We start from the raw sequence: 25,583 nt of genomic DNA, 5'->3' as shown, positions 1-25,583 counted from the left end.
GCGCCTTAAAAACTCGGAGGATGAGCATGGAGCCGAAAGACGTTTCGATGCTTAGAAAGAAGCGCCTCGGAAACCTGAGGCTGGGAGGGGACACAACCTGCCCTCGGTGCTGCGCGCTCCTCCGCAGCCGCGGGGGGGCCGGTGCTCGGCGTTGCCCAGCTCCGCGCCCAGACCGCGCTGCACCGCCCCCTCCGCGCTGGAGCCTTAACACCGCCTCTCTCATTAGCATCCTTCCTCCTCCGCTGACCGGGCGCTCCGAGGCAGAGGGGTGCATGGCAGCGGCGGCGGAGCCGCGGCGGCCCCGAGCAGCAGCAGCCGCCGATTCGTGCTCTGCTCCGCGCCAGCGCCCGAAGCAACTTTCTGGCTCCGCGGGGCGCGGGACGATGTGACCGCGCTCCCGCTGCCCCGCAGCCGCCCCGGCGGCGGAGCCCCCCCGGCAACCCAGCGCGGAGCGGAGCCTCCCCGGCAGCGCGGACGCGGAACGGAGCCCACCCTCCCGCCGCGCCTCCCTCCCCGGCGGCGCCCACAGCCCGGGGCGGGAGCGCGGATGCAGCGCGGAGCCCGGCGGAGCCCAGCGCGGGGCCGGGGCCGGGCCCTGCGGGCGGGCGGCGCGGGGGGATGCTGAGCCCCGCCGCCCGGCCCCGCGCCCGCCGCCGAGAGATGCTTCTCGTGGTCGCCCTGTGCCTGGTGTGGCAAGAAGCGCCGGCGGCGCCGACCCCCGCGGCGGAAGACATCACCCGGGGAGTTGTGAGTTACCCGCTCCCACCCGCACCCCGCTCCTTCCACCTCCGGGCATCGCCGGCCCCTGCGGCGCTGGGAACGCTCTGCGGAGCCCCCCGCTGCTCGGTGTCCCCCTCGCAGCCGGTGTCCCCCTCGCAGCCAGTGCCCTCCGGCTTGTACCCTCTGCTCGGTGCCTCTTTTCACCCCGCGTTTCCCCTTAGCACTCTCCGTGGTGCCTCTCATTGCACCGCGCCCGCGAAAGGGTCTATTTACCTCCCGCACCCAGCGCCCACTGCACGGAGCCCTTTTGAAGCGGTGTCCCCCCTCCCTTGTAGCCGCTGTACCACGCATCCCCTTGCACCGTTTCACATCCCCTGCACCCAGTGCATGGTGCTACCTGAGCCCACCGTGTTGTGCCCCCCTGTACCCCGGCGCGGTGGCTCAGCTTTCCCCCAGCCCAGCACCCGATGTGATGGCCCCAGCAGCGTTCACACATGGATGGTGAGTTCTCAGGCGCTGAGAAAGGGCTGAGCCTCTCCCAAGGGCTCCCTGCCTGCTGTGGAGCCACACAGACTCCTGCCAGTAAGCTGGGTAAAATGGCACGTTTGGAGTACGAGTGATCCCTGAGGACTCGGACACACTGGGGGATGTGTTAGGGGCTGCTCTGTGCTGGTGATAGGCAAGGGTTGACTTCATTGCAGTAGTCCCCACAGGGTGGGCATCCTCTTGATCCTGCTTCTCCGCTTACAGGTGCCTGCTCGGTTTGCCGTGAGGTGACAGGTTTTAGCAGGCAGCAAGGGCTCAGGTCACATCCCTGCCAGGTCAGGGTGCCGGCAGCTTCATGCTTCTGAGGGGAGAGATGGAGGCTTTGCTCCTGGAGGAGGAAAAGTTTCTTGTTTCTGCTACCAGCTGTAGCTTAGAGAAGCTCCATGACCGCACGAAACCACATTGAAAAGCTGTGGCTGGGTATGGGTGGGTATTCCTGAGGCTGGACCCACCAGTTTGGAGAAATCCCCTGAAATTCAATGGATTTCAGAGCGCTGCCGTGAAGGAGAGCGGGAGGATGGATCTGTAGCACGGCAGGGTTACCTAATGAGCGGGGCTCGCACGGAGCAGTGCGCCAGAGCACTGCCTCCGACACCATGTGCGTGCTCTGGCTTGCAGGCTCCTGCTCAAACACCTGCTGGGAAGGACAAAGCCCATCATTCCCCATCGGTTCCTAGCTGAATAGGAGATGTAAGGAGAATAAGGTACATCTGCATCGTTATGGTTCACTTGCTTTCCTCTATAACCAAATGTTAAAGCTGGAATTAATATTTCATGCAAACAGCTCGCAAATCGGTGTCTTCTGCTCCAGTGACTTTGACTCAAACTTCATCTTTGACCTGCTTTTAACCTTGCTACCGTACATACTGCACTCAGCTTTTACAGGTTAAATGTTAATACTCAAGGGGGTTTATTAGTTACCTCTAACAATTTTCAGGTGTTAAGGTACCTTCTTGTGTGGACTGGATTTGAGCAGTAGCTCAAAACCACGCTGAAGAGCTGTGCTAGTCTCGCAAGGCAAAAGCTGCTGGGGATGGTGATAACAGTGCAGAAGTGAACTGCAGGAGAAGGGGAATTATGGTGTCCTACGTTAAGACCAAGCTCTATTTAGGCTGGGAAGTACAGAACAGATGATGCCAGATGGGTGTCTGGGTGTTTTCTTCCCTCTGATGGGTGTGCTTTCTGGGGCAAATACATCTCTCTGGCTCAAGATGGTGCTGGTGGAGTTACGAAGGGGTTGATTGTAGAGCAGGTTTGTGCTTATGCCATCTAATGAGCAGCAGGGAGTAGAAATCACCAGGTATTTTCAGAGGTGTTGGTCAGGAAAATACCACTGTGTGGGAAGTGAGAACTTTAAGAATAATTATTTGATACCCACTTGATGAAGTAACTAAGGAATTAGAGCTCTGCGATGCATTTCAACCAAATATTTGAAAACTAGGAAGCGTGAAACCAGAGCAATAGAAAGCTCCACTAACCTTTGGAAATGATATCCAGCAATTCTCTGCAGTAAATAGAGCACAACATCAACCAAGCTTTTACATCCCTAATACCCCCCCCCTCACACCCATGCAGCTTTCAGCGCGGGCAGGACCGTGTCTCCAAGCTGCATCCTCTGCTGCAGTCCCACTATAGGTTTGTGTTAAACAAATCTGTGATGCTGGGCCAAATTAAAGTTCAGCAAAATGAAAGAGGGCTATAATTCAGAGGCAGCTCTTGTTAGAGTGCTGTCCAAAGCAATATAATATTGAATGATTCTCCAGATTTCATTACCAGTGGAATATCCTGCCCAGTTTATAAATCTAACTTGATTATTAATGTTTTTATTGTTCTCCATTAACTTCTCTAACAAAGAGAGCATAAAACAGCAGATGGAAGGGAGCTTGACTTGAGTGTTCCCTTTGATTTTAGTGCATTGCTTTTGAGATTTACTACTTAGCATTTTGCCCTGCTGCCTTTACAGTAAACCCCCAACCCCTCCTCACTGCATTCACAAATTGCATCTTTTTATGGCTGTTGAGTTCGAGAGTCTCGGGGGGGGGGCAAGCAGCAAAAGCTTTGTATATGTTAGTAGTAACTGGGTAGTAAGAGCTCTCACTTCGCTGGGCTTTGAACCAGGGCAGAAGGAAGGTCTGCCTTCAAGTTCAGAAGAGCTGGCAAGCTGGAGTCTGTGCACTGAGGGTGTTGACTTGGAGACCTGCTGGTTTGCACAGGAGCTGGCTGTCAAGGGGAGATGCTTTGCCTGAAGGAGATGCTTTGCCCTGGTGCTGAGTGGTGGTAGCATCACTGAGGTCACCATAGGCTCTGGTATCAGTGCCCAAGGGATGCAGGAGTGCCAGGAAAGTTTGGCTGCAAGAGCACGGGTGCAAAAACCAGACCCTGAGCTGCTCTTTCTTGACTGTGTGGTCAGGGGTGATGGGGAAGGTCTGTGTGTGCCCCCCAGGCGTTTCTTCAGCTGAGGCTTGCTGGGCATTCCTGGGGGCTTGCGTATGACTGATGCCTCTCTCAGCCTCCCGCTCACAAAGCCCCTCTGTGTCGTTCCCAGAGAAGTTGCTCCCAGGAGATGCAGGCATTTGCATTCATCGGTGGAGACCATGGACCCGCATCCCCCTCTGCGTCCCAAGCGGCTCTTTGTTCAGGGCAGGGCCCTTGCCTTTGTGGCAGCTTCTCATTTGAATGACAAGGATACACTTGAGAGGAGAGCCCGGGTGGCACAGAGCCCTGTGATGCTGTACCCCCCCGACTGGCTGTGGTGGGCCAGGGCGACAGACAGAGGTTCCTCTGTGTCAGCACATCAGGGAGTGCGGAGGGCAGGAGCACAGTTTCCTGTGGGTCTGCCCCACGTCTCCCAGGTGACAATTTCCCGAGTAAAAGCCACCCCATGACTGGGGAACGGACTCCTTCTTGCTGTTTCTGGGGTGCTTTCCCTGCCTGCAGAGGGTAGGAGCATCCTGCTGCTGTGGCTGGCAGATGCCCACATGCAGCTACACATTCCAGTCAGCCACCTCCTGTTCCCACCTGCTCCAGGATCCGCCAGGATCTCTCCTATGTTGCTGCATTTAAACACCTGGGATCAGGAACTGTGTCCCTGAGACGTGGCTTAACTCCTGGTGCAATGCTTTGGATAATTGGCCCTCTGAAAGTAAAATCCTTTTATGTGAATAGCCTGTTCCCTCTACCGGGAACAAATACCAGACTTGTAACCTTCTGTTTCTGCTAATGGGGAAATTAAAAATAGATAATCCCAGTTGGAGCTTCATTCAGCCTTCTGGAATGGCAAGTCCTGCAGGGCAAAATGCTCACTGGATTCCCTAAACAATGTCTTCTGGCCAACAGCATTAGAGAGGGGAGCTTTGCTTGGTCCCTCTGATATTGAAGCACTTCATTCCTCTACAGAGCAGTAGCCAGCCCAGGTCCACAAGTTCCCTCCAAGAAAGTCAAGCTACCCTGTTAAAAAGAACATAAATGTGCTGCTGGTTACATTTAAGGTACCTCATGAAGCCAAAGTACAATGCAAACTAAATTGGCTTGACAAAAGGCTGGCTGGAAGCTTTCACATAGACAGGCTTCTGCAAAAGCATTTAATCAGGTATTAAAGCCTTGGCAGGTTTGAACTGCCACTTCCCTTTCAGATTTGAGCACCCCAGACCTCCAGATACAGTAATGCTATCTCCTCCTGGGCTTGGCTGCTTTTGTGGGCCCAACCGTGTGAATTACCCAGTGTAGTTAAGCTAAATTACCTACTTTAATGAGACTCTGCCTTTGGGAAGGGTTCAGAGCAGGTGTATGAAATCCTGCTGTTGCTGGGGACTTCCCCACTGTTGGCACTGGGAATGGATAGGTGAGCTCCTACCTTAGCCTTGCTCTTCCTTGGGTGCTGCAGTGAAGTGCTGAGGGGTAGAAGAAGCTCCTGGCTGGCAGGACCCCCACCCCCCCCAGTTAGACCGCACTATCCCTGGTGGCAGTGTGTGATGGAACTGTACCTCAATACCCTCCTTTTGCCCCTAAAAGCTCCTGGGGCTCTCCTGAGGGAGGTTGCTGCCTGTGTGTGCCTGCCTGGCTCTGCCTGTGAGGTTTCATTGCTCTCCCTCATTAAAACTTGCAAAGAAGCAATGAGAAAACAGTGCGTCCCCATCCCCTGCTGGCATCCCACGGGGCTCTCCCGGTTTGGTGTCCGGGTGTGACTCACCGGTGGGACCGCGTGCATTGACCCCACTGAGGACATGGGTGATGTCACCACCAAACAGGGGGGTTTGGATGTCAGCAACACCCTGGTTTGTCCCTGCAGGGTCACTAGCGCCAGTGGCGGCTCGCTCTGGCTTGTCGCTGCGGCCGCACGCTGATTCCTCATTACTTACTCATTGGCAAAAGTGCTGCAGCAATGGGCTGAGCGGCTCCGGGAAAGGTCAGGCTGTGGCTGAGAGAGACTTTTTGTGGATGTTCTGAGAACTGGCATGTCTCCTGCATGGGCCTTGGGTCCTATCATCCTCCTGGAGGTAACGGTGTGGGAGGGAAAAGCTCTTGTGTTTCGGGTGTGAATCACTGCCTCGGGTAAAACTGGACCAGTGCATTGTTGCTCTTTAAAGTGTCTTGTTCAGCGTAGAGCTGCACTTGAAAGCCAAGGATTTGCTTTCAAAATAACCCGAGATCTGACAGCAACAGTTCTCAAAATGCTTTCTTTAATCAAAATCACTTTAAATGGGTAGATTTGAGAGTTTCAGAAGCTCTCGCTGCTCTGTGTGTGCAGCTGCATCTTCTTTGTCCCGGATTTTTATGAGGATTGTCTCTGATTTCTGGGTCAGAGAATTAAGAGATTTGATGTTATGTTAAAAAAAGCCACACCAAACCACATATGCAAAGTTAAATCCAGTGCAAAACAAAGCAGACGTGAGGGGGCTGAGGGAAAGAAGCTGCTGAAGGACCAGAGAGTTTTAGATGAGCTCAGTGAGAAACTGCCTTTGACAACGGGTTTGTTCAGAGCAAAGTCCTGCCGTGACTGACATGGAGTAAATGCTGATGTCTGCTGAGGAGTGTGGTCTTCAAACGGGACTCTGGCAGTTTGATTGGCATGATGATTTAATAGCGAAGAACTTGATGAAATCTGAGGAATTTTCTGCATCAGAATAAACCACGTGCACAGGAAATCATTCTTCCAGGAAATCTGGAGATGATCTACAGTTCCTGGTGAGAACGGTCCAAATGCAGTGATTGGGAAAGCGGCAGCATATTCAGGAGTCTTTTAATATCGTTTTTCCAAGAGGGAGTTCCTGCCTGTTGAGTGTCAGTGGCCAGGCCGAGTTCTTCACACTGCCTGACGTATTATTTCATCCTGACAATATTGATCTTTTGGGTGGACAAAAGCAATTTTACCTGTGTCACAAGGTCCGTGCTTGAAGGTGATGGACATGTTTGGATTGTATCGTCTTGTCATTTAACAAACCCCGGCTGGCACCTCCTGTGGTTCAGCTCCCGGCTGTGGAGATCACCCGACAGCCCAGGCACTGCATGGGGGTGCTCTGCAATTCAAGTGTGTCCCATGCGGTCCGCTACAAACATCCCTTTTTAAAGATGCAGCACAAAACTTTTCCTCATCCAAAATACAAGTGGGAGATAAAGAGATCTGGAATGCTTCATCCACAGGTTTGCCTTCATTTGCAGAGGTTGTCCTACACCACGGTGGGGGCATTTAACCCCCACACAGCTTCCTGAGGGCTCCCATCCCAAACCACCTGGCTCTGGATTTTTCCACTTCCCAACAAATACCCCTTGCTGGAGATGGCAAGCTACTAAGAGATCAAAAGGAAGCTTCATGGACTTTGGGGATCTCACTGTCCAAGGCCTTTTGAGTTTGAGGAAGCAGAGAGCGGTGACGGGACCAAGTGAGTGGCTGAACCCTGGAGGGACCTGAATGAAATAAAAAGGTGGAAAAGACCAGTATGTGAGGAAGGGGCTCCCATGGGATCCATTTTGGGAGGAAGCATGCACTTGATTGGCAGCTGTAGATGTTCCAAAATACTGTGAGTTACAGGTTACATGGCTTGTCCTCAGGCTTGTACTGCCTATGTATTGGTCAACCCTTCATGAAGATTTGCTTTTCTCAATGAGATGTTGTCACATGCAGAAGAGCTACTGCTGATACTGTGGCTGCAGCACATCTCAGGAGATGGATTTTCGTGTTTCCCTTAAAGTTGAAGCTGTGACCCCTGGTGCCCTGATCAGCTGGGTGGCTCTGCTGGGCTCCTCCACAGCCACCCTGGAGGCAGTCCCTTACCAAAACCTTGCTGAAGGGTGTAACACAAGAAGCTGCTCCTTTCATCTTACTGTAGCTCCTGGGAAAGTTATAGGATCCCAGGGAAAGTTATAGGATCCCAAGGAAAGCACAAGGAGCAAAATGATGCCATGACTGCTAAAGACAATCCCACCATGACTCCAGACCTAATTACCTGTAAGCTCTGGAGCTGATGAATTCAGCCTTTGGGAAAGGGTGACAGGTCTCGTTTGTCACTGAGCAAGAGCAAAACAAAGCTGTCTCTCCTGTTTCTCTTGAGAACAATATGTGGGATGTCCTCCAGAGATATTGCATCCACTCAATATTAGTTATGTCCTAGCTGGTGCTTGGTGGAGGCTGCACCTTTGACAAGGCATGAGGTGGGGAGCATGAGGAGCTCCCACCAGCCCGTAGGCTTGTTCCCACCTTGTTACTTGTGTTTACTTTGTCGTTGCTCTTCCTTTTTCATGCTCATGGTGTCCCTCTGGCACACCTGCCAACAGAAGGGCAGTCAGTGATGTGCTGAGAAGCATCTTTGCTCCTTTGATAAATTCTCTGCATTAAATTGGCTTTTATTTTTTCTTGTTTGTTCTCCATTTTGTTGCTGCTCAGACAATTCCCTGTTGCTCTGCACCAAGCCATGCTGTCTCTACCTTTGCATCCCTTGTGTCAGAGATGCGTTTTTATTCAAAGACAAGAGGAAATTGGGTTCACAAAAGTGAAATCCCTCATAGACATGCCTGTGAAATAGCAATGTGTTTTATATAAAGGCTCAGCTAGAGGTAGGTAGTTCGGGACTTTTGCCACCTTTTGTTAATGCTACAGAAATGCATCCTCCAGGTCTGATCAATGAGACTCTGAAATGATGAATAATCTTGCATGGCCTCAGCCGGCACTGAAGTGAACAGCAATCCAGTTCTTCCTCCTGGGCTGGATGCGTGTCATATTTCATGACAGAATGACAGTCCCATCAGACAATCTGTTCCTATTTGGGCATTTCTAATACACCTCGTGCTTTGGTACATACTCAGTGTCCAGCAGGATCAAGACAATCTAGAGGAAATCAGCTGTCACACCCCAGGGTCTCGTATGGGCAGTGAATAGAGCTGCAGTGATTTGAGCAGTCTTCTACAAGCTCACCTGGGAGAAAAAGCTCAGTCCAGAAGAATCTAAAATTATCTTTCTCTACCTAAAACCTGGAGGACCAAATACCTGTTCTGCTGGGCTCTGAGACATGAGGTGTAGTGGCTGGCTGAACAACCGCACCACTTACTGAAAGGTGACCTGAGCTCTGAGCACCAGGTTTCCAGTAGTAGCGGAGGAAGAAGCACTTGGTGTATATGCTCAGAGTTGTGGTATGAATGCGAGTGCACGCACTTCTGTTACTGGGGGTTTTACTTTCACTGTCTATCTCTTTCCAGCTGGGTCTTCCCCTGCATCAGGGTTTCCCATAAGCCCATCAGTGCTGTTTCTCGAGAGGCGCGGCTCCTGAGGGTTCATGCTCCCTGCTTGGGCTGTGCACAGGGATGCAGAAGTTGGAGGAGATGGGTGGTGGTGGGTGCCCCTCTGGACACACCGAGAAGATCCATTCCCTTCCCCGCAGCCTGTCAGTGTTAGCAGAGCTGTTAAACAAAATCGCCTTTCTGAGCAAGAGGGATTTCTTCCTGCAATAGCAAACATCTCGGCGAGGCAGGGCTCCTGACCTGACACCTCCTCACTCCCAGCCTTTGCAGGGAGCCCTCATGCGAGATGTGCATCAACCGCTCTCCTCCTGCAGACAGCACCGCAGGGCCACATCCTGTCCCTGAGCCACCCCGAGCCTCCCTGCGCCGCTGCTCCTGCCTCCGGGTGCCGGGAAGGGGCCGGTGCGGGTGGGAGCGGGAGCTGTTGGGGCGCACCGGCTGTGCCCGTCGGTGTCGTGCCGGTGCCCTCTTGTGGAAACTGGGAAAACATCCGGGAAAATTGGTCGGTGCTGAGCGGGGGAACCGGCCCGTGGGGTGCTGGGGTCTCCCCCGGGGTCTGCGCCCCAGGGCCTTTTCTATTGCTGTTATCAATAGGGGGTGAGGGAAACGGTATTAACTTAGCCTGGGAGGCAGGGGCTCGCAGCATTCAAATCCTGCCCCATGGTGCAGACCTTTGGTCACTAAATCCCTGTGTGGCGACAGTGGCCCATGCTTTAAATGGACAAGGTTTTCAAAGCACTTTCTGTGCCTCCTTGCTCTTGTCTGCAGTAACTGCCACTTACCTCTTAGCAAATACCTTTATGAGCAAACTTTGACTTTCCTCGCGAAATAGTGTACCACAGAGCTGAGCCCGGTGGGTTTCCTGCAGCCGGAGAGGAGGCACAGACTGCCCGTGCTCCGCTGCTGTCCCCAGGAAGGTGTTAATCTGCTTCAGCCACCCGCTGAAAACATCAGGAGGTGAACAAGCCCATGGGACAGCAGTGCCAATGTGCTAGCTCTCGCCTGCCTCCGCAGCCCAGCACCACCCCTTCATCACACTTGGGCAGCTCTGGCTGCAAAGGGTGATGATTAATGTCTGCCCTGGAGCAAACCTGCTGGTGCCAAGCATCCTCTGACCCCACCAATCGCCCCGCTTCCAGGCCGCTCTGCAAGAGGCGTCAGAAATCGCAGTCAGTCTGCTTTCCATCCTCCGTTCTGGTTTCCCAGCCCTGTGGGACCCTGGTGAGCCATGTGCCTGTGTCCCTGCACTTCAGGAATAGCTCAGGCAGTGGATCTAGCCCTATTGTTCAGGAAGCCCGAGTCCCACAGCTTCCCTGAGTTAAAGTGCTCCCTATCTTCTCCAGGATAAGGGGGCAGAGGGGATTGCTCCATTGAGATAATCCACATACCTCCATTTTTTCAAGGGCATATAGGTCTCTATCTACACCATCATGGAGGAGAAGCTCATTCCGGGGGGGGGCACACACCATGGGGACCAACATTGCTCTGCTGTGCTTGTATCATGAAAGTCCAGATGGGACATGCTCAAGCCATCCAAAAAGGAGCTGACCAGAACAGACTCTTCTTTGGGGACTGTGCAGAAATAGGGATGTTCAACCGAGTGATCACTGCTGGTTCTCACTTTGCCGTACATTCAAGGAGCATAAGAGCTTCTTAGCTAGAAAAAAAAAGGGCACTTCTACTCCTCATTGAGAAGCATAAAGGAAATTAATTGTTTCCACAGCATCAAAACAGTAGGAAGAAGCTGGTGGGCTTCATTCTGCTCAGGCCTGACTTGCTGGCACATGTTGGGGAGGGAGGTGACCTCGGCAAGAGCAGTGACCAAAACAGCCACAAACAAATCCTTTAAGGACTCTCCTGACTTAAATAAACATGGAAAATAAATGATGTCCCCGGCACTCTGCCCTCAACTGATGGGAAACAAGCTGCATTAACATAGTAGTTCAATAACCTGGAAGAGCTTCAGAAGAGACCTGCTCACCAACCCCAGGAGAAGGGGGAGCACTGCCTGAGAGCATGCAAAACAAGGTTATGAAATGTGGCAGAGCATAACACGATGGGGTAAGAAAGTACTTGTAGTTTGAATTATGAGATATTCTGGTTCTCCTTCGAGGAAGAGCAGAAAGGACAATAGGTGTCTGTAGCTGGTTTTCGGTTCATCACATGAGTAGTAATTGTGCTTTCTGCAGGGGTATATGCTGAGACTCAAGATAAGGGCACACAGAGTACCCTAGGGAACTTAGTGATGTAAATGGCATCCCCAAAGGTGCAGAAGTTGGTGCAGGGGGGCTTCCGGGGGGCGGCTGCTTCTGCTGCAGTGGGCCGCTGCCCTTGCTCTTTGTGGCACAAAATGCCTCGAACTTCACCCCCAGCCCACCCTGCTCCTTCCTGCTTCCCACCACTTCAACCCATCTTCTGCTTTATCCTTTAATTAGACAGGATGGGGCATTACCCTGGTATTCAGTGCTCCCTGAAAGCTTCTCTCTTCTGGCAGTGTTATAGCTTCAGACTGTTGCGTTTCTCCAGCTGCTCTAGAAAATTCCCTTTGTCCATTAAATGACCTGTCTGTTAGGGCCCAGATGGCTGCTTTTCTCTCGGCTTTAGAGATCGCCTGCTTAATTTCCCTGGTGCCCTGCCAGCCCTGTGCCGGGGAGGGGAAGGCGAGCGCACGGTGTGCACCGAGATGCTGCAGCCAAGAGGTGCTTGCAAGGGCTTCCCCAGCACCATCCCTGCTCATGGGGATGGCTCTGGGCAGGACAGAGAGGACTAAAAAGCTGCCATGGAGTGATGGCTGGAGGATGCATGCCACCTGCTCAGGGTCTCCTGGTGATCCTCTTTCTCCCCCCTGCCCTACCAAAACAGCACCACAATGGAGTATTATTCCCAGCACTCACACCTCTGAGAGCCTTTTCTTGTTCCCAGCCTTGTGCTAGTGCTGTTTCATTGCATTTTGAATTTAAATCTTAACATTAATTCTTGATTTCAGTGTGCTGTGCTTGTGATGCCAATGACCTATGTCTGTGGCAGGCATCAGGTGCCCAAAGCATCCCTGGGCATCACCACCTCTGTGTGCCAGGAAAGAGCTGAACATCCCATAAACCTCACACTGTTCGGAGCACAGGGACAAGAAAACTGGACACACTGGAAGATGTGCAAGTGTTTTAGGTAGGGGGGAGAATGCTGAAGCCCTGGCTGGGTCTGGGGAGGCTCTGCAGGAACTGGCCCTGCTCTGCTGTGGATTCAAGAGCAAGAAAGCACAGCTGAGAATTACCTTGGTGCTCAGGGGAAGGTGTGTTACAACCAGGCAAGGCCTGAATATTTCTCATATATTGACTTGAAAGATGCAGCTCCATTCTAGAGGAAATGCTGTTATCAGGGAGGGCTGTTGTGTGAAAGCAGCACTCCATCAAGGCAGCTGACAGCAGTGCCCTGTGCGGAGGCAATGCCGTGTGACTGCTCACTCGTGTGTGTTGCAGCTCTTTCTATTCTCCCCCTAAAGCCACATTTGCAGGGGAAGGTATCCCAGGAAGGCAAACCTTCAAAAGCAGGGGTGGTGACTCAACCAACACGCACCTGCATTGATGTCTTCACTGCAGAAGCAGGCTCAGGACCCACTAAAAGGAATCACGTCTTCATTGCCATTCTTTATTCCTTTGCTGTGGGTAGCACCACAGATAAGAGGCCTCTTTGCTCAGGGGCTGGTGGCTTTTGTGGAATGAACTTCTTGCTCATTTTCACTGCCTCATTTCACAGACTGAGCTTTCAGATCATGTTGTGCTTTTATGTAGGAAGATGAATTTGGGCCTGAGATGGGTGAGGAATGCACATACTGCAAATGCATCTGGGGTTCCAATGTACTGCTGAGGTACTGGGTGCCGTCTTCTGTCAGAGGAGGGTTCAGCAGGGGCCTGATGCTGCTGGACCACTCTTGTTTGCCCCCACCATGGCTACCCTTCCTGGGGGTACCACCTGCCCTTTGCATTTCAGATGTAATGCCGAAAATGCATCTTATCTTGAATGCATCTTAATGCAGTCATGCTGAATTTAAAGGTCACCTTGGCATGGCAGCCTTACTCACGAGTTCACTCATTCATCTTGTGTCTCAACATCCTTTGGTCACACCTGGGTTTGGATTACCCTCCTTCATCTCTTGCTCTACCCTTTTTGGCTGGTCCAGCACAGGAAAATGATTGCTGCTGTGGTTGAGTTAGAGTGGGATGTTACTTGCAATGTATTGAATTAAGTATCTGAGTATATGCCCTTATTAAGTATTTGTATAAATCCTTCTGCATGCCCTTAGGTTAAGCTCTCATCTATATAAGCAAGCGGCTTTCCCCAGAGGGTGCTTATCCTCAATACAGTTCAGCTGTCCATAGGGATGGGTTGTAGGGCTCGATGGGCTTTGCAGTGACTTTCCATGGATTTTTAGAAAGCCCTTTACCTGCTCAGGTATTTGGCTTCCCACCCATTGTGAGGGGCTTGCAGTAGTCTTCCACCTTTAGCAAAAGGCGTGATCTTCTGAGCACTGGTGGTTACTTCAAAAGGGATGCCAGAGGCCGGGCAGGTTCCCTCGCATGGCTTGATTTGCTGTGCCCATCAGCAAGGCAGGGGCAGATCCAGGGATGCCAGGATCAGTGGCCAAGCCTGTGCTGGGCAAACCTGGCTGTTGCCACCTGAAGCAGGGAGCTGACCTCGGCTCCGGCAGCATAAGCCCTGTCTGGTCTGCATTAACCAGCCATCACCAGGGCTGTGACATTCCCCATAGGTGAGCAGTGAAACAGCTAATGACTTCTGCCTTCTGACAAATGTTTCCTGACACCACCAGGGAGGTCGTTGTATTTCCCCCAGAACCATTTGTCTTCTTCTTCCTCCCATGTCTGCATTCAGACCGCATCCTGCCTTCCCTGGCTTTGCACAGCAGCTTCTGCATGGGAGATGCTGCCTGTCCTGGGGTACTGGGGGAGAGGGAGGGCTGCATTCAGCTCTGTGCACACTGTGTTTGGTGCTGTTGAAATCCCCATTGAGTGCAGGCAGCTGAGGGAAGGTGTCTGCGGAACTGCTGCTGCTGCCTTTGCTCTCCAAAGCACCCTGCTGCGTTGGAGAAGATCCCAGAGGATGGTGGGGAATGAGAGGGAACCCCTCTTGGTGCATGTCCAGGTTCCCTGCCTGCCCTCCTGCCACTGCTGGAATCCTCCACCCTATTTTCTGTGGGTCCAGCATCAGGGGTGATGCATCTGGCAGCTCCCATGGGTGATGCAGCTGTTGTGCAAGCCTTCTCCATGCTGTCAGGGAGCCCCATTCCTGCCTGTGCTCCCTCCAGTCATGGCAGTTGCTGCCACACTGAATAATTGACAGGATAGCTGCCTGGCTTTGAGGAGCTGCTGCTGCCCACTGCACCCGCACTGGGCTGGAGGGTGCAGGTTCTATGGGACAGGCACATGCTGGGAAGCGTTTCGTGATGCTGATAGAACGGAAGGAGGACAGGCAGCAAGACAGCAGCCTGGGCAAGTCAGCTCCAGAGATCAAAATCACTGCTGTTGGGGTTCTGCTGGCACAAGCCTAGGGCTCTGCTGCCTGGTGTGGGTCCCTCTTCCTGAGCATCCAGAGCTGCTGACAGTGGGACATGGAAGGAAACTGGCTTTCTGAGCGCTCCTGGTGACCATCATGAGCATGCTGCTGCCCATCTGCCCATACACAGCACCTGATGGAGGGTGGCAGCTGAAGAAATGTGCACAGAGAGAGAAATGCGCACAGAGACAGAAATGCAGTGAGCAGCTCCCTCACCATCCCAGCACACACGGCTGTGCTCTGCTGATGTGCCCCAGCCCGAGCCAGCAACCTGCACTGCAAGGAGCATTTTGTGTGCGATGCCGTGTCCGCTGGCCCCCAGGCAGGGTGACATGCTTTGTATTGGGTGTATCTTTAGCAAAAGATGGGAGCTATGACCAGCTCCAGGCAGTTTTGCCTGGGAATCAATGTTTTTGGCCTTGTTCTCTGTTAAAACACTAACTTCAACCATTTAAAACCAAAGAAAAATAAGGTAAGACATAAAAGTCTCCAGCTGAATGAATAGCAAGTCCTCACAAATGAAATCAAATAAAACAGAGAAGCCTGGAATTTTAAAGTTGGAGGAAATGCCTTTTCCTGGATTGATTTCCCCTTGAAAGGGTGAAGCTGCTTCCAACCACCATGGGGGCCCCTTTCCTGTGGTACCAGTACCCATGCGGAGGGCAGCAGGGAATGGTAGGAGGTAGCCAAAGCATCTGGGAAGAGGGAAAGAAGAGCTGGGTCTGGTCTTGCTGCAGAAGAGACAGTGCAGGGTAGGTGCAGAGCCCTTAAGACATCACTCCAAGCTACCCTGGGCTTCACCACTGATGGAGTGGAGCATGGCAATGCCATAAAGGTTAGGGAAGGTGGAAGACTTGCAAGACAGTAAAGCTCTGCTAGGGAGAGCATCATTGCTCAGGAGGCTGGTGGGTGTTGGAAAACATTCCCTTTGATTACTGTTTTCCTCTCGCTGTGCTGGGAGATTTTGGGCTGGTTGGGCTTTTTCCAAATCACTCCCATGCGGGTGGAGAGCCGAGGGAGCCGTGTTTCACGTTTCATAATCCCTGTGACTTGATTAATTCAGCCGTATGTTAAAAACCTCATGAAATTGGCCAATTTTGCTGAGGTTAAAACAGATTATATTCATCTCCTAACATCATGTTTTGCAAAAAACCACTTGGTGGCTTCTTAAAATGTTAAAGATAGGGGGTAGGCTGCACGGTGCCAAGGAGAAGGCATATTTAAAAGAGATAATATGTCTTCTGTGTGAGCTGAAATGAGGAAATGGATGTTTGTGGAGCTCTTTAAAACACGGTAATGTCAAAAGCAAGGAGAGCACATTTCTTTTTCATTTGTGTGTAAGGTGAAGAAAGGGCAAGCAATTCTTTCTCTTCTCTGAACTCCTGCCATCTTGCACCATAGGAATTGGTGATAATGGCTGCAAAACGGCCCAGCTGGGTCAAGGTTTAATTTTGAACCTTGAGTATCTTTCACTCAGTGAGAAATTCAGATGATTTGACTTCGACACCTTGGCAACCCATCACTGGAACTGATAGGAATACGGAGAGTGGATGCCAGCTGCAAAGCAGCATTGATCCTGGGCCCTGAGAAAGGCCATGCACTGCCTCTCCTGACACCTAAGAACCTTTTCCATTGATTCACCTCCTTTTGGGTAAACGGCTCTTGCACATCAGACTGGAAGTGCTTTGGAAGCTGCTTTTTTACCTTTTTCCTTCTTTCTGGAAGGTCTACGTGGGTTTTGAACTAAGAAAGGGGAAGTTTTGAGGTTTTGGGTGAGGATGAACTCAGAACGGCAGGGCAAGGGTCCTCCGGATGCACCTGTGTGTCAGTGGGATGTGGCTCAGCAGCCCAGTGACCCTGCTGCTGGATCCAGCTGCAGCCATGGGGTTGGTGCAGTGTGCTGTGGAGTGAGAAGAGGTTCTATATTGTGTGCGTGCAGTCCCTTGTGTAGGACAAGACCTCATGTCCCCGCTCACAAATACCGCTCTGCCAACCGCCTCCCTGGGATGGAGGAACTCCTGTTTAATTACTGCGGCTTCGACTGTGACAGCACAAATTTCCCTCGCTGCCTTCTGAACCTTCAGGGGCTCCTGCCAGCAAAGATAAGGCCCCTCTGCAAAAGCTGTTTGCTCTCTTGAGGGTCCTGGTGCTCTGGTGCTGGATGAAAGCATGGGGAGGAGCAGAGGGTGATGCATGCCATGGCCATAGGACTTTCATTTTACCATCTTGAAAGGTTTGAAAAATGGGAGTTAATCCAGCCTGCTGCTGGATGAACCTGGACCCTGTTCCTCCAGCTTCCTGTGCATAAATGGGGCTGGAGGGACAGCGGCTGTGGTTTGGGATATGCTTGGCAAGGAGCTGAGCCTTTGGGGTTTGGGGAAGAGGCTGGAAGGAGCCAGCTGGGGCAGAACCTGCCCAGCCCTGCCTGCAGCAGTTCCAAACGCAAGGCACTGCAGGAACCTGCCTGCACAATGCTGGATTGGGCCCTTTGCAGAGCAGTGCTGGAGGTGATCCCAGCCATTCCCTTCACTGACATTAGCAAATGCTCTGGGTTTGTCTGTGGGAGGGATCTGGAAGAAACTCATCATCCAGGTGATCACTCAGATGCAGTGCTGCCTGTGCTTCGTTTGACACCATCAGCTGCAAATGTTTTGCCACTGTGTTGGTGCACCAAACCCACTGTCAGTTCAATGAGAGCTGTGGTTTCTTCAGCACTGCTAGCAAAATCTGATGTTACCTTGGAATATGTTTTAATTAAGCATCTTACTGCAGAGCAGAAAGCTTGAACAGAGCCCATGCTGCCTTCCACACAGCACAGGCTAAAGCAGCAAACCCAGAGTGTAACCCCACAGCACACGCATGCACTTGCCTCCCCTTTGCAATGCAGGAGTTGTCTGTTTAGCAGCTGCCCTTAATCTTCCACTTCCTCGAGCTGAAGCCATTCAGGTACCCTATGGAAAGGACTGGTGGAAGTGAGGGCTCATGGCAGCTCCCTGCATCTCTCCCACTGACTAATGCAAAGAGGATCTGTTTCAGGAGGTCTTGGCTTAGAGGTGGGGAAGCAAAAGGGTCTGTGTGATGGCAGTCAGGCTGATCCAATCTGGTAGCTTAAAATCACTGATTCAGCAGTCAGTAAAATATGCACATGTGTACTCTCTTCAGTAACAACTTATTCACATGCTTAAAACTTAAGCACCTGCTTATTTCCCATTGACTTTATCAGGTCTTAGACACAGGTGCTCATTGTAGCAGGACCAAAAAGGAGAGAGCACTTACATGTTTCCATCTCCAGGTATCTATTGTTTTTACCTATACGTTTTTAATGCAGCTTCACTAGGGGAATGAATGTAATGTGAAAACGTAGGGTAAAAGGCTGGCTGTGTGGATGCCTGTGGTGGAAGTCTTTGTTCTACGAGGGTAGAGATTGCATGGGTGGACTAATCTTTAATTTCCCTTTATTGGAAGGAAGAAGGGGGGCAGGTACATGAAAAATTAAGGTGTTTTGCTGAGCATCTGTGTAATTAGGAAAGCTGACAGTTGGAAAAATTGGACAATTAGATTGTTGCCTAGGATAACTAGTGGTGTTTCCTTCTGGTACTGCAGGGAGGAGAGGGTCTTGCTTTGGTTCTCCTGGGTTTATTTTGCAGGGATACTGGTGCTCAGCAGCTGCCATCAGTCCTTTTTCATTTCTCCATGTGGTTTGATATGCTGTAACAACTCTTCTCTATCCTAAATGTGCTATTGTGGTGCCAAAAGACATTCATAGGGGAATATTCTTGCCTAGCCCAATCTGTGTAGCTGACTATGGGTCTCCAGGGCAGAGAGGACCGTGCAGCTGAAGATCTCTTTCCTTTCTCTCTGTGCAGCTCTTAAGCTGGTGTTGCAAACTCCCTAGCAGGCTCTCAGCCTCGGTGTGTGCTGGAGACCTCTCTTGTATATTGATGATCACCAAGAGATGCTCTTATTGCACAAACTCCTCAGCTACAGCTTCTAAATGAGCATGTGTAGCTTGGAGGTACTATATATTGTTACCTTCTAGGTGCTCTGGTACGACATCAAAGTGTCAGATGCCGAGAGAGCCTCTAGTAGCCTCATTCCAGGATTGCTGCTTTTGGAGGAATTGGTGCCTTGTTGGGTATTAAATTATTTGTAAGTTGTTTTGTTGGTGGTTGGATTTGAGAATTAAAATGTATTTGTGAAATAAAAGTTTTCAATAATGAAATAAGGTAACAAAAAGATAAAGCCATTATATGCATAATTAAAATGATACATAACTATATGTTCTTTATGTAGCTGCTTCAGCATCTCAACTAGGTCGTTAGGCTGAGTAATCAGCCCCTAAAGCCTCTCCCAGGATGGGTTTGCCTACTGCTCTTTCTAACGATGCTGCAGAGCTGCTTGGAGTGGGGCCCTGGCCAGTCCTTTTGGGATAGTGGTCCCCCCTTATCTCCTAATTTCTGGGCTTGGAGAGTGGGATATCATACAGCAAGGCAGAAAGGCAAAGTCTGAAGACTGCTGAATAATCTTGTTTCATCACATCCTTTTGCTAGTGTATTCCTGGTTCCAGGTTTCAAGGTGCTCACAATCTTCTGAGAGTACACTGGGGGAGTTTCATACATCCCCTTGCCTATTAACTAATCTGTTTCTTGGCACCATGCAGACATCAGACACAACACTGCAGTAGGCCAGACTGGGAATGCTTCCCTTAGGATAAGAAGCTCTCTCTGCAGGTGCATAGCATAGAGCATGCTGGTGATCAGGGATGGAGGAGGCTGTTGAGAGAAGCTGGGTCAAACCCTGCTTCAAGACTGTCCCAGGGCATCTTATGAGGTGATAGAAATACAATGTCCTGCTACTGTGGGACAGGTCTCCTGCAAGGGGAGCTGGATGAGGGGTTATGGCTCTGCAGGTGCATTGCTTGGGTAGAGGGCCACAGGGAGTGTCTGAACATGTTGGACCTGCTCAGTCCCTCTAAGTAACCAAGGGGAGAAGGATGAGCAGTATCTGAGGATGCTGCTTTGGTTTTCCTAGGGGTGTCCTGAAGATTCCCAGTCAAAAGCACCACAAAATGAGCTTGAATAACAGCATACTTAGACAGCTCATTAATTAAAATAAAGTGTTTTTCACCACTTCTCCAGCTACTCCCAGCTGGAGCCTGCAATGCGCTGGAAGGAGAAGAAGTATAATCTCCTGACAGTTCTTGTTTTCCCTCAAAGCCCGAAGCTCCCACAGCAGCCAGACCCACATGGGGTTGTGCTACCAGCAACATAAGCAACGTGAAAGACGTCACTTCTGAGCCTTTGAGTTCAGAGAGAATAATTTAAGCTTCTTTAACCTTTCCTTGCAAGATCCATTTCAAAGGGAGCCTTGCTGTAAGCCCACCCTTGCGTAACATTAAAATGCACTTATGCGCTGGGGCTCTGGGGAGCCTCCCATCACTGGCTGTTCCCTGCTTACCCCCAAACTCTCATTCCCCCTGGCTTCATCTGCCCAAGCAGCAGGGGATTTTGCCTTTGCTTCTGCTCTCCTCATGTCCCTGGACTTGGAATGGCTGGAGCTGCCTGCTATGTGCCCAGATCCTGCCTGCACTGGCCGGGGGGACATTCAGCCCTTCTTGCAGTGCAGGAAGCCAGTGGGACCCCCAGCAGCAAAGGGAGGCAGGAGCAGCCCACCAAGACGGTATTTCTTGCTGTCCAGGTCAAGTACATCTTGAATTTGTTCTGCTTGTATTTGTTAAATTTGTCATAGCTGTTAAAGTTTTCTGACCCAAAGATCTTGCTTGCCTTCTCTCAACAGTTTCAGTTTGCTGTGTGGTGGTGGGTTTATTGTTGGAAATGCTTTCATGCCAGGTTGCTCAAGATGGTAGGGTTCATCTCCGATGTTTTAGGCGCAGGCAGGAAGATAGATGTGGTGGGTGCAAAGGCAGGGGAATGGGGAGCTCTGTGCCCATTTGTTAGTGCCTAACCCTGGGGGCAAAACCATGATGGTTTTGTGGGCAGCATCACTCCGGACTGCAAGGCAGGTGGGGATGGCTGACGCTGGCATTGCTGGTGCAGGAGGATAACCTCACAAGTGGTGCTCGTGGCTGGCACAGCACGCTTGGGGAAGCTGCCCATCTCTTGCAGTGTGCCTGCTGCCTGCCTGCTGAAGACCTGGAGAGGTTTGGGGCAGCAGGAGGTGGCGAGCCATGCTTATGCCGCCTTAGCAGCATCCATGGGGCTGAGGCTTCTACCAGCACTGGTTCCTTCTTGAACCTGCCTTTGCTTTAGAAATCTCTGTAGTGCAGATTGCTGCTGCAATTTTCTGTTTAGCCATATCTTCATCAGAATCTGTCTTATTTCTGCTCTTGTCAGACACTTGCTTTCTCTCACCAAGCAGTCTGTGATGGTCTCTATCAGGGTATGCAATGCTTTCTTCTTGCCCTCTCCTTGCATTTCCTAACTTGATTCGCGTTCTGCTTTCCCACCTGCCAGGCTTTGGTGGGGGGAGTGACCTGGTGGAGCCTGCCCACACCAGTGCCCCACTGCGTGGGTCCCCAGGCTGTCTTATCTGTTGTTCACACTGAGAGCTGGGAAGCTGCTTAACACTCTTAGTAGTGCACTCCATGGTGCACCATATACTCACTTAAACACAAAGCGAACAAAAAGTCTACAGCTGAGCTGGTGGGTGGGGGTTACTACAGGCGTCCTCCTGCTGCTGCCTTTGTGGTTGCAGCTTTTAGTCAGATTAAATTGTGCAATCTGAATAGATTGTTTTCTGCCCCTCCCCATCCATCAGTCGGAGGATGCCTTTTGCTGATCTGTCTATACTCTGGCTTGGAGCAAGCTGCGGCCGTCACTAAGGCTGGGTCTCGCTGTGTAATGGGTAATGGAGGAGGGAAGTGATTTCTCAGACCTCCTCTCCTCGGTGATCGGCTGGCTCCTTTTTTGCTGTGGGTGTTTTGGCCCAGTTTCATAGGAGCTGAGATTTCACCCTTGCTTTGCCTGCCCTGTGCCTCCCCAAACCTGCCAGCCCATGAAGTGGCAAACTGGGAGCCAAACGAGACCGGATTTGAAGCAGCACAAGTGCCGTGTTGTGCTCAGTGCTGGCCTCCAGAGAAAAGCACTTTATAGCTATGGAACTAAGAGAAAAACACAGTCTTTCAACTTTTGCTGCCCTTGCTGTGTCAGAAGTTTTCAGCTGCTCCTCTTCAGGGATAGGTGTGGAGGAGGACCCAGCTGCTGCCCACCAGCTCCATCCCTGCTGGCTGCAGTGCTCCTTCCCTCCCGTCCAGCAAGCTCAATTAATCTGATCTATTAGGGCTCCTGTTTGATTCTTTAGCCTCTCCACTCTATTAGTTAGCAATTACATTTTTTGGAGCTGGTCACAGAGAAACTGCTTCCTGAGTGTTTTCTTATCGTGTTTCCTCTGGAGCTCTGACATAAGCTCCGTGACGGTGGCCTTTCCCCCTTTATTTTGGCAGTTTGGGTAAAGAAACATGCCTTTGTATCCAGTATCCATCTGGGCTCGTGCATCTGATGTATCAGGTGGTGGAAAGGAAGGTTGGCTTGAGGGTGAGGGATGGTGGGTCAGGCCGGGGAGGGTCCTGGTGTGCTGGTGGGAGCACAGGTCTCACTGCTCCATCTCCAAGCCTGTCCTGTGAAGGGCAAATGTGCTCTCAGCTCCTGCCAGCCGTGTCTAATACTGTATGAAATGCTGCTCCTGAAAGGAAAGATTCCTTCCTGGCTGTTGTCAGTCAGCAATTAAGTCCTGATATATATGAACTGATCTGATTTCTTTCTTCCCCACCCCCCGCCTCATATGCCATTATCTGGCTTTGTATAACTTGAAATATTCTTGATGGTCACAAAATTATCTTGGTCTTTTTAAAAGTCAATACTTACTACTTAGTAAAACTGTGAGCCTAGGGGCTGGAAAAGGTTCAAGTCTTGCCAGCCTAGCTAAAAGGCATTAATTCACAGAATATATACATAACAATGCTGTGCTGACCTGCGGTGAGGGCTGCCTGCAAGATTTCTTCCCCTGTCTACAAGATGGACTTTGGACATCTTCTTTTATTGCTTTGAAAGCTCAGTCTGATGGATAGATTGGCCAAAGCCAAGCGAGGTCTTTGTATTAAAGCAAGAAAAGAGACAGATCAAAATTAAGTGTCGGGATGACTGAGATCAGTGTGGGCTGGGTGAACCCACCCCTCTGTGGATTCTCTGAGAGCAGTGGCAAAGGAAAGGACTCTGATATGTGATTTTGGCTGCTGCAGAGTAACTTTACTCTTGGGGCAGGTCATTTGCTCCTGTGTTTGTTTTTCTTCCGCTGTACCTGGTTAGCAGATAGGCTTCATGCTGCCCTTGCTCCAGCACTACCCTCTCAGACAGCAATGTCTCTGAGCAATTCCCAGCTCCATTGAGGGTCTTGCCCTGGCCACAGGAGGAATGCTCTGCTCACCCAAACCTGATCCCAGCCCAGCAGCCAGGCTGTGCCCCTTGTTAGGGAGTGATGGAGCCTGGAGCAGGGAGGAAATAGAAGACAGTGGCTGGGAGCAAGTGGGCAGCTGTGCTGCAGGACAGGCATTGCACTGTGCTCGGGCACCTCCAAGAGATGGGCAGTGAAGCTTTCCGCTGGATTTGTTCCCCTCTGCATTGGGTCAGGCTGGATTTTGTGCTCCTGTGCTGGCTGTGACATCCCCATGTCTGCAGGGAATCAGGCAATGCAGACCTCAATGGCAAAATCCAATTGATTTTCCCACCCTGCAGTTTCATTCTGTTGGGAGCACAAATGCTTTTATTTAGGGATCCTCAGGGAACCCTGCATGCCTCAGTTTCTCAGCTCAGCCACCAACCACGGTCCCCAAACCACACTAATGGCTTGTTTGCAAAGCAGGAAGGAGAGGGGAAAGATGACAAAAGGCATTAATTTAAGGAAATAAAGAAAAGAAAGAAAAAGGAAAGGCTCTTGCAAACCCCTTACTCTTCCCACCCAGCCAGCTATGCCATAACCTCATTAAATGCAGGCACTCGGCTATATCCCTGTTCACAGAAACCTGGTTTCTTGCAGAAAATTCACAGGACACTTACATGCAAAACCATCACTTTTCCCAAGGCCTTATAAATGGTGGCATTAACTGCAGAAAAGGGAGCAAAACAAAGGCTATGAGGGGTTCGTTTACCATTATGGCCTGATCCGTGCTGGCAGGGAGCCACTGACAGCATTGCTGCCTTGCCACCTCCCCAGCAATACTACATTGATTGCAGAAACTGCCCAAAAGAGATGAAAATAATTATTTTTAAAATCCATATTTAAAAAGAAAACACAACAAAAAAAAGGTTGAACCTGAGGCTTTAACCAGGGAAAAAAAAGCCCAGAGAATAATACATAACACAAAGTGCTGCTGTGAGTAATTGCTGACAGGCATTGAGGTTCAATGGCCGGGGCATCTGACTGGGACATAGGGGGCATGTTGTGCTTCCCACAGTGTGACCTCCAGCCCATGCCTCCTCCTCCCTGTTTCCCCTTTGTCATTTCTCTTGCTGACATGGAGAGATCAATCTGGCGGAAGGACAGGCTCTGCCTGTCTGCATGTAGCCTCTGTGCACCGCTGCAGGACAGCAGCCTCAAAAGCAAAGATGCTATTGCTCCCAGAGGGCTATTATTTGTACTATTGCTAGAAGAATGTTAATTTTAGTGCTGCTAGATTAAGCAATAACATAAATATGTGATGGGCAATCTATGTGAAAACTTGAATTTGCATTAACTTGGGGATTTACATGTTGATTTCTGCGTTTATTTTACCAAGAACAAGATTAACTCACTTTAATAGCTTGATGGCTGAAATTGGCCTAATCATGCTTTCAAAGTTATATCCCTTTGAGGAAGAGGCTGTGTCCTACCCCTGTGGCTGCTGCTGTGGTTTTGCTTGGGGACAGCTGTCTGCTGAAGTGGGTTAATTGCACAGCAGCAGCAGCTCTGCTTGCACCGAGATGTCTGTGTCCTTGCTATGGAAGAAAATGAAGGATAATGTTTACTCTGGTGGCTGTAGGATGTAGAGAAAAAGGAAAATAAATCACCAAACCCGAACAAAACAAAGCTAGTTTCTTATCACAGCTAGTCAGGTCTCAGCATCTACCCTGCTTAAAGCTGTTTGAAGGCTCTCTGTGCTACCTTTGCATTCTCCAGGCTAGATGTACCCCAAAACATCTTTTAAAAGGCAGGCTGGAGCTACAGAAAGCTGCAGGTGTCTGGAAGGATCAAATTGCTTTGTTCCCTGTGTTGAAGAGAGAATAACACTTATTTACAGGTATTTTTATAGCTCTCTTGTGCTCACTGCTATTTGAGCACAGTAGCATCCTTCCTTTCCCAAGCAAACCAGGAAGAATTGGCAGGTTGGTCAGGAGGAACAAAGATTCACCTTGCTCTTTATGAAAAAGAAACTCATCGCCTGCATTTCTGAAGCTTGTTGCATACTTGAGGCAAAACCCTAAGCCATGCAGTCAGCAGAGCCGGATGCTTTGCCTTGGTCCCTTCAGGAACATACATGCCCTGTTGTCTTCTATCTTTCTGGCAGGTTTTGTTTGCCTTTCTCCATAACAGTGTCTGTTGTAGCATCACTGCTCTGAGTCCTTGAGCCCCAGGTGCTGCAGGGGTGGCCATGGGTGGCTCCTCATCCTGTGGGAAGGCATTTGGCTCTTTCTGGGGGAATTGCCCAGCTTTGTGAGCTTTGGTGATCAATGTATCAGCAAACTGTAGGCATTTTCTCTACTCCAACCAGCAGCACCTATAGACTCTGCAGTTGCAGGATGATGCCAGTTACCTTTCTGCACAAGGTTCAGCAGGAGATTAAATTGCTCTTGTGGTATTGAGGGCAGGAGACAGCAGGCCTGGAAGGTTGGCTTCCATGGAGTTAACAAACGGTACTTGATATATATATATATATATATATGGCCAAAGAGAATGGCAGCCCGCTCAGCATGCCAGGGCATGTCTCTGCCTCTGATGAAGAGGCATCCTGGTGCCGCAGAGAGCGA

General features: G+C 50.7%; 1 protein-coding gene across 1 annotated transcript in view; it reads left to right on the top strand.

Annotated features, from left to right (window-relative positions):
* Positions 1-588: 588 nt before the first annotated feature.
* Positions 589-25,583, top strand: part of MMP17 (matrix metallopeptidase 17) — a 61,444-nt gene continuing 36,449 nt past the window's right edge. The window contains exon 1 of the mRNA XM_061466130.1: positions 589-747. Within this exon, the coding sequence (XP_061322114.1) occupies positions 619-747 (129 nt within the window). The 5' untranslated portion in view covers positions 589-618. The remainder of the gene's footprint in view (positions 748-25,583) is intronic.

Source organism: Pezoporus flaviventris, unplaced genomic scaffold (assembly GCF_033815535.1).
Source record: "Pezoporus flaviventris isolate CSIRO_AGI_PZ_B2104156 unplaced genomic scaffold, CSIRO_AGI_Pfla_v1 ptg000041l, whole genome shotgun sequence".
Classification (NCBI taxonomy): domain Eukaryota; kingdom Metazoa; phylum Chordata; class Aves; order Psittaciformes; family Psittacidae; genus Pezoporus; species Pezoporus flaviventris.
Note: the sequence above shows the minus strand (reverse complement) of the source record. Positions and strands in the feature narration are given on the sequence as shown.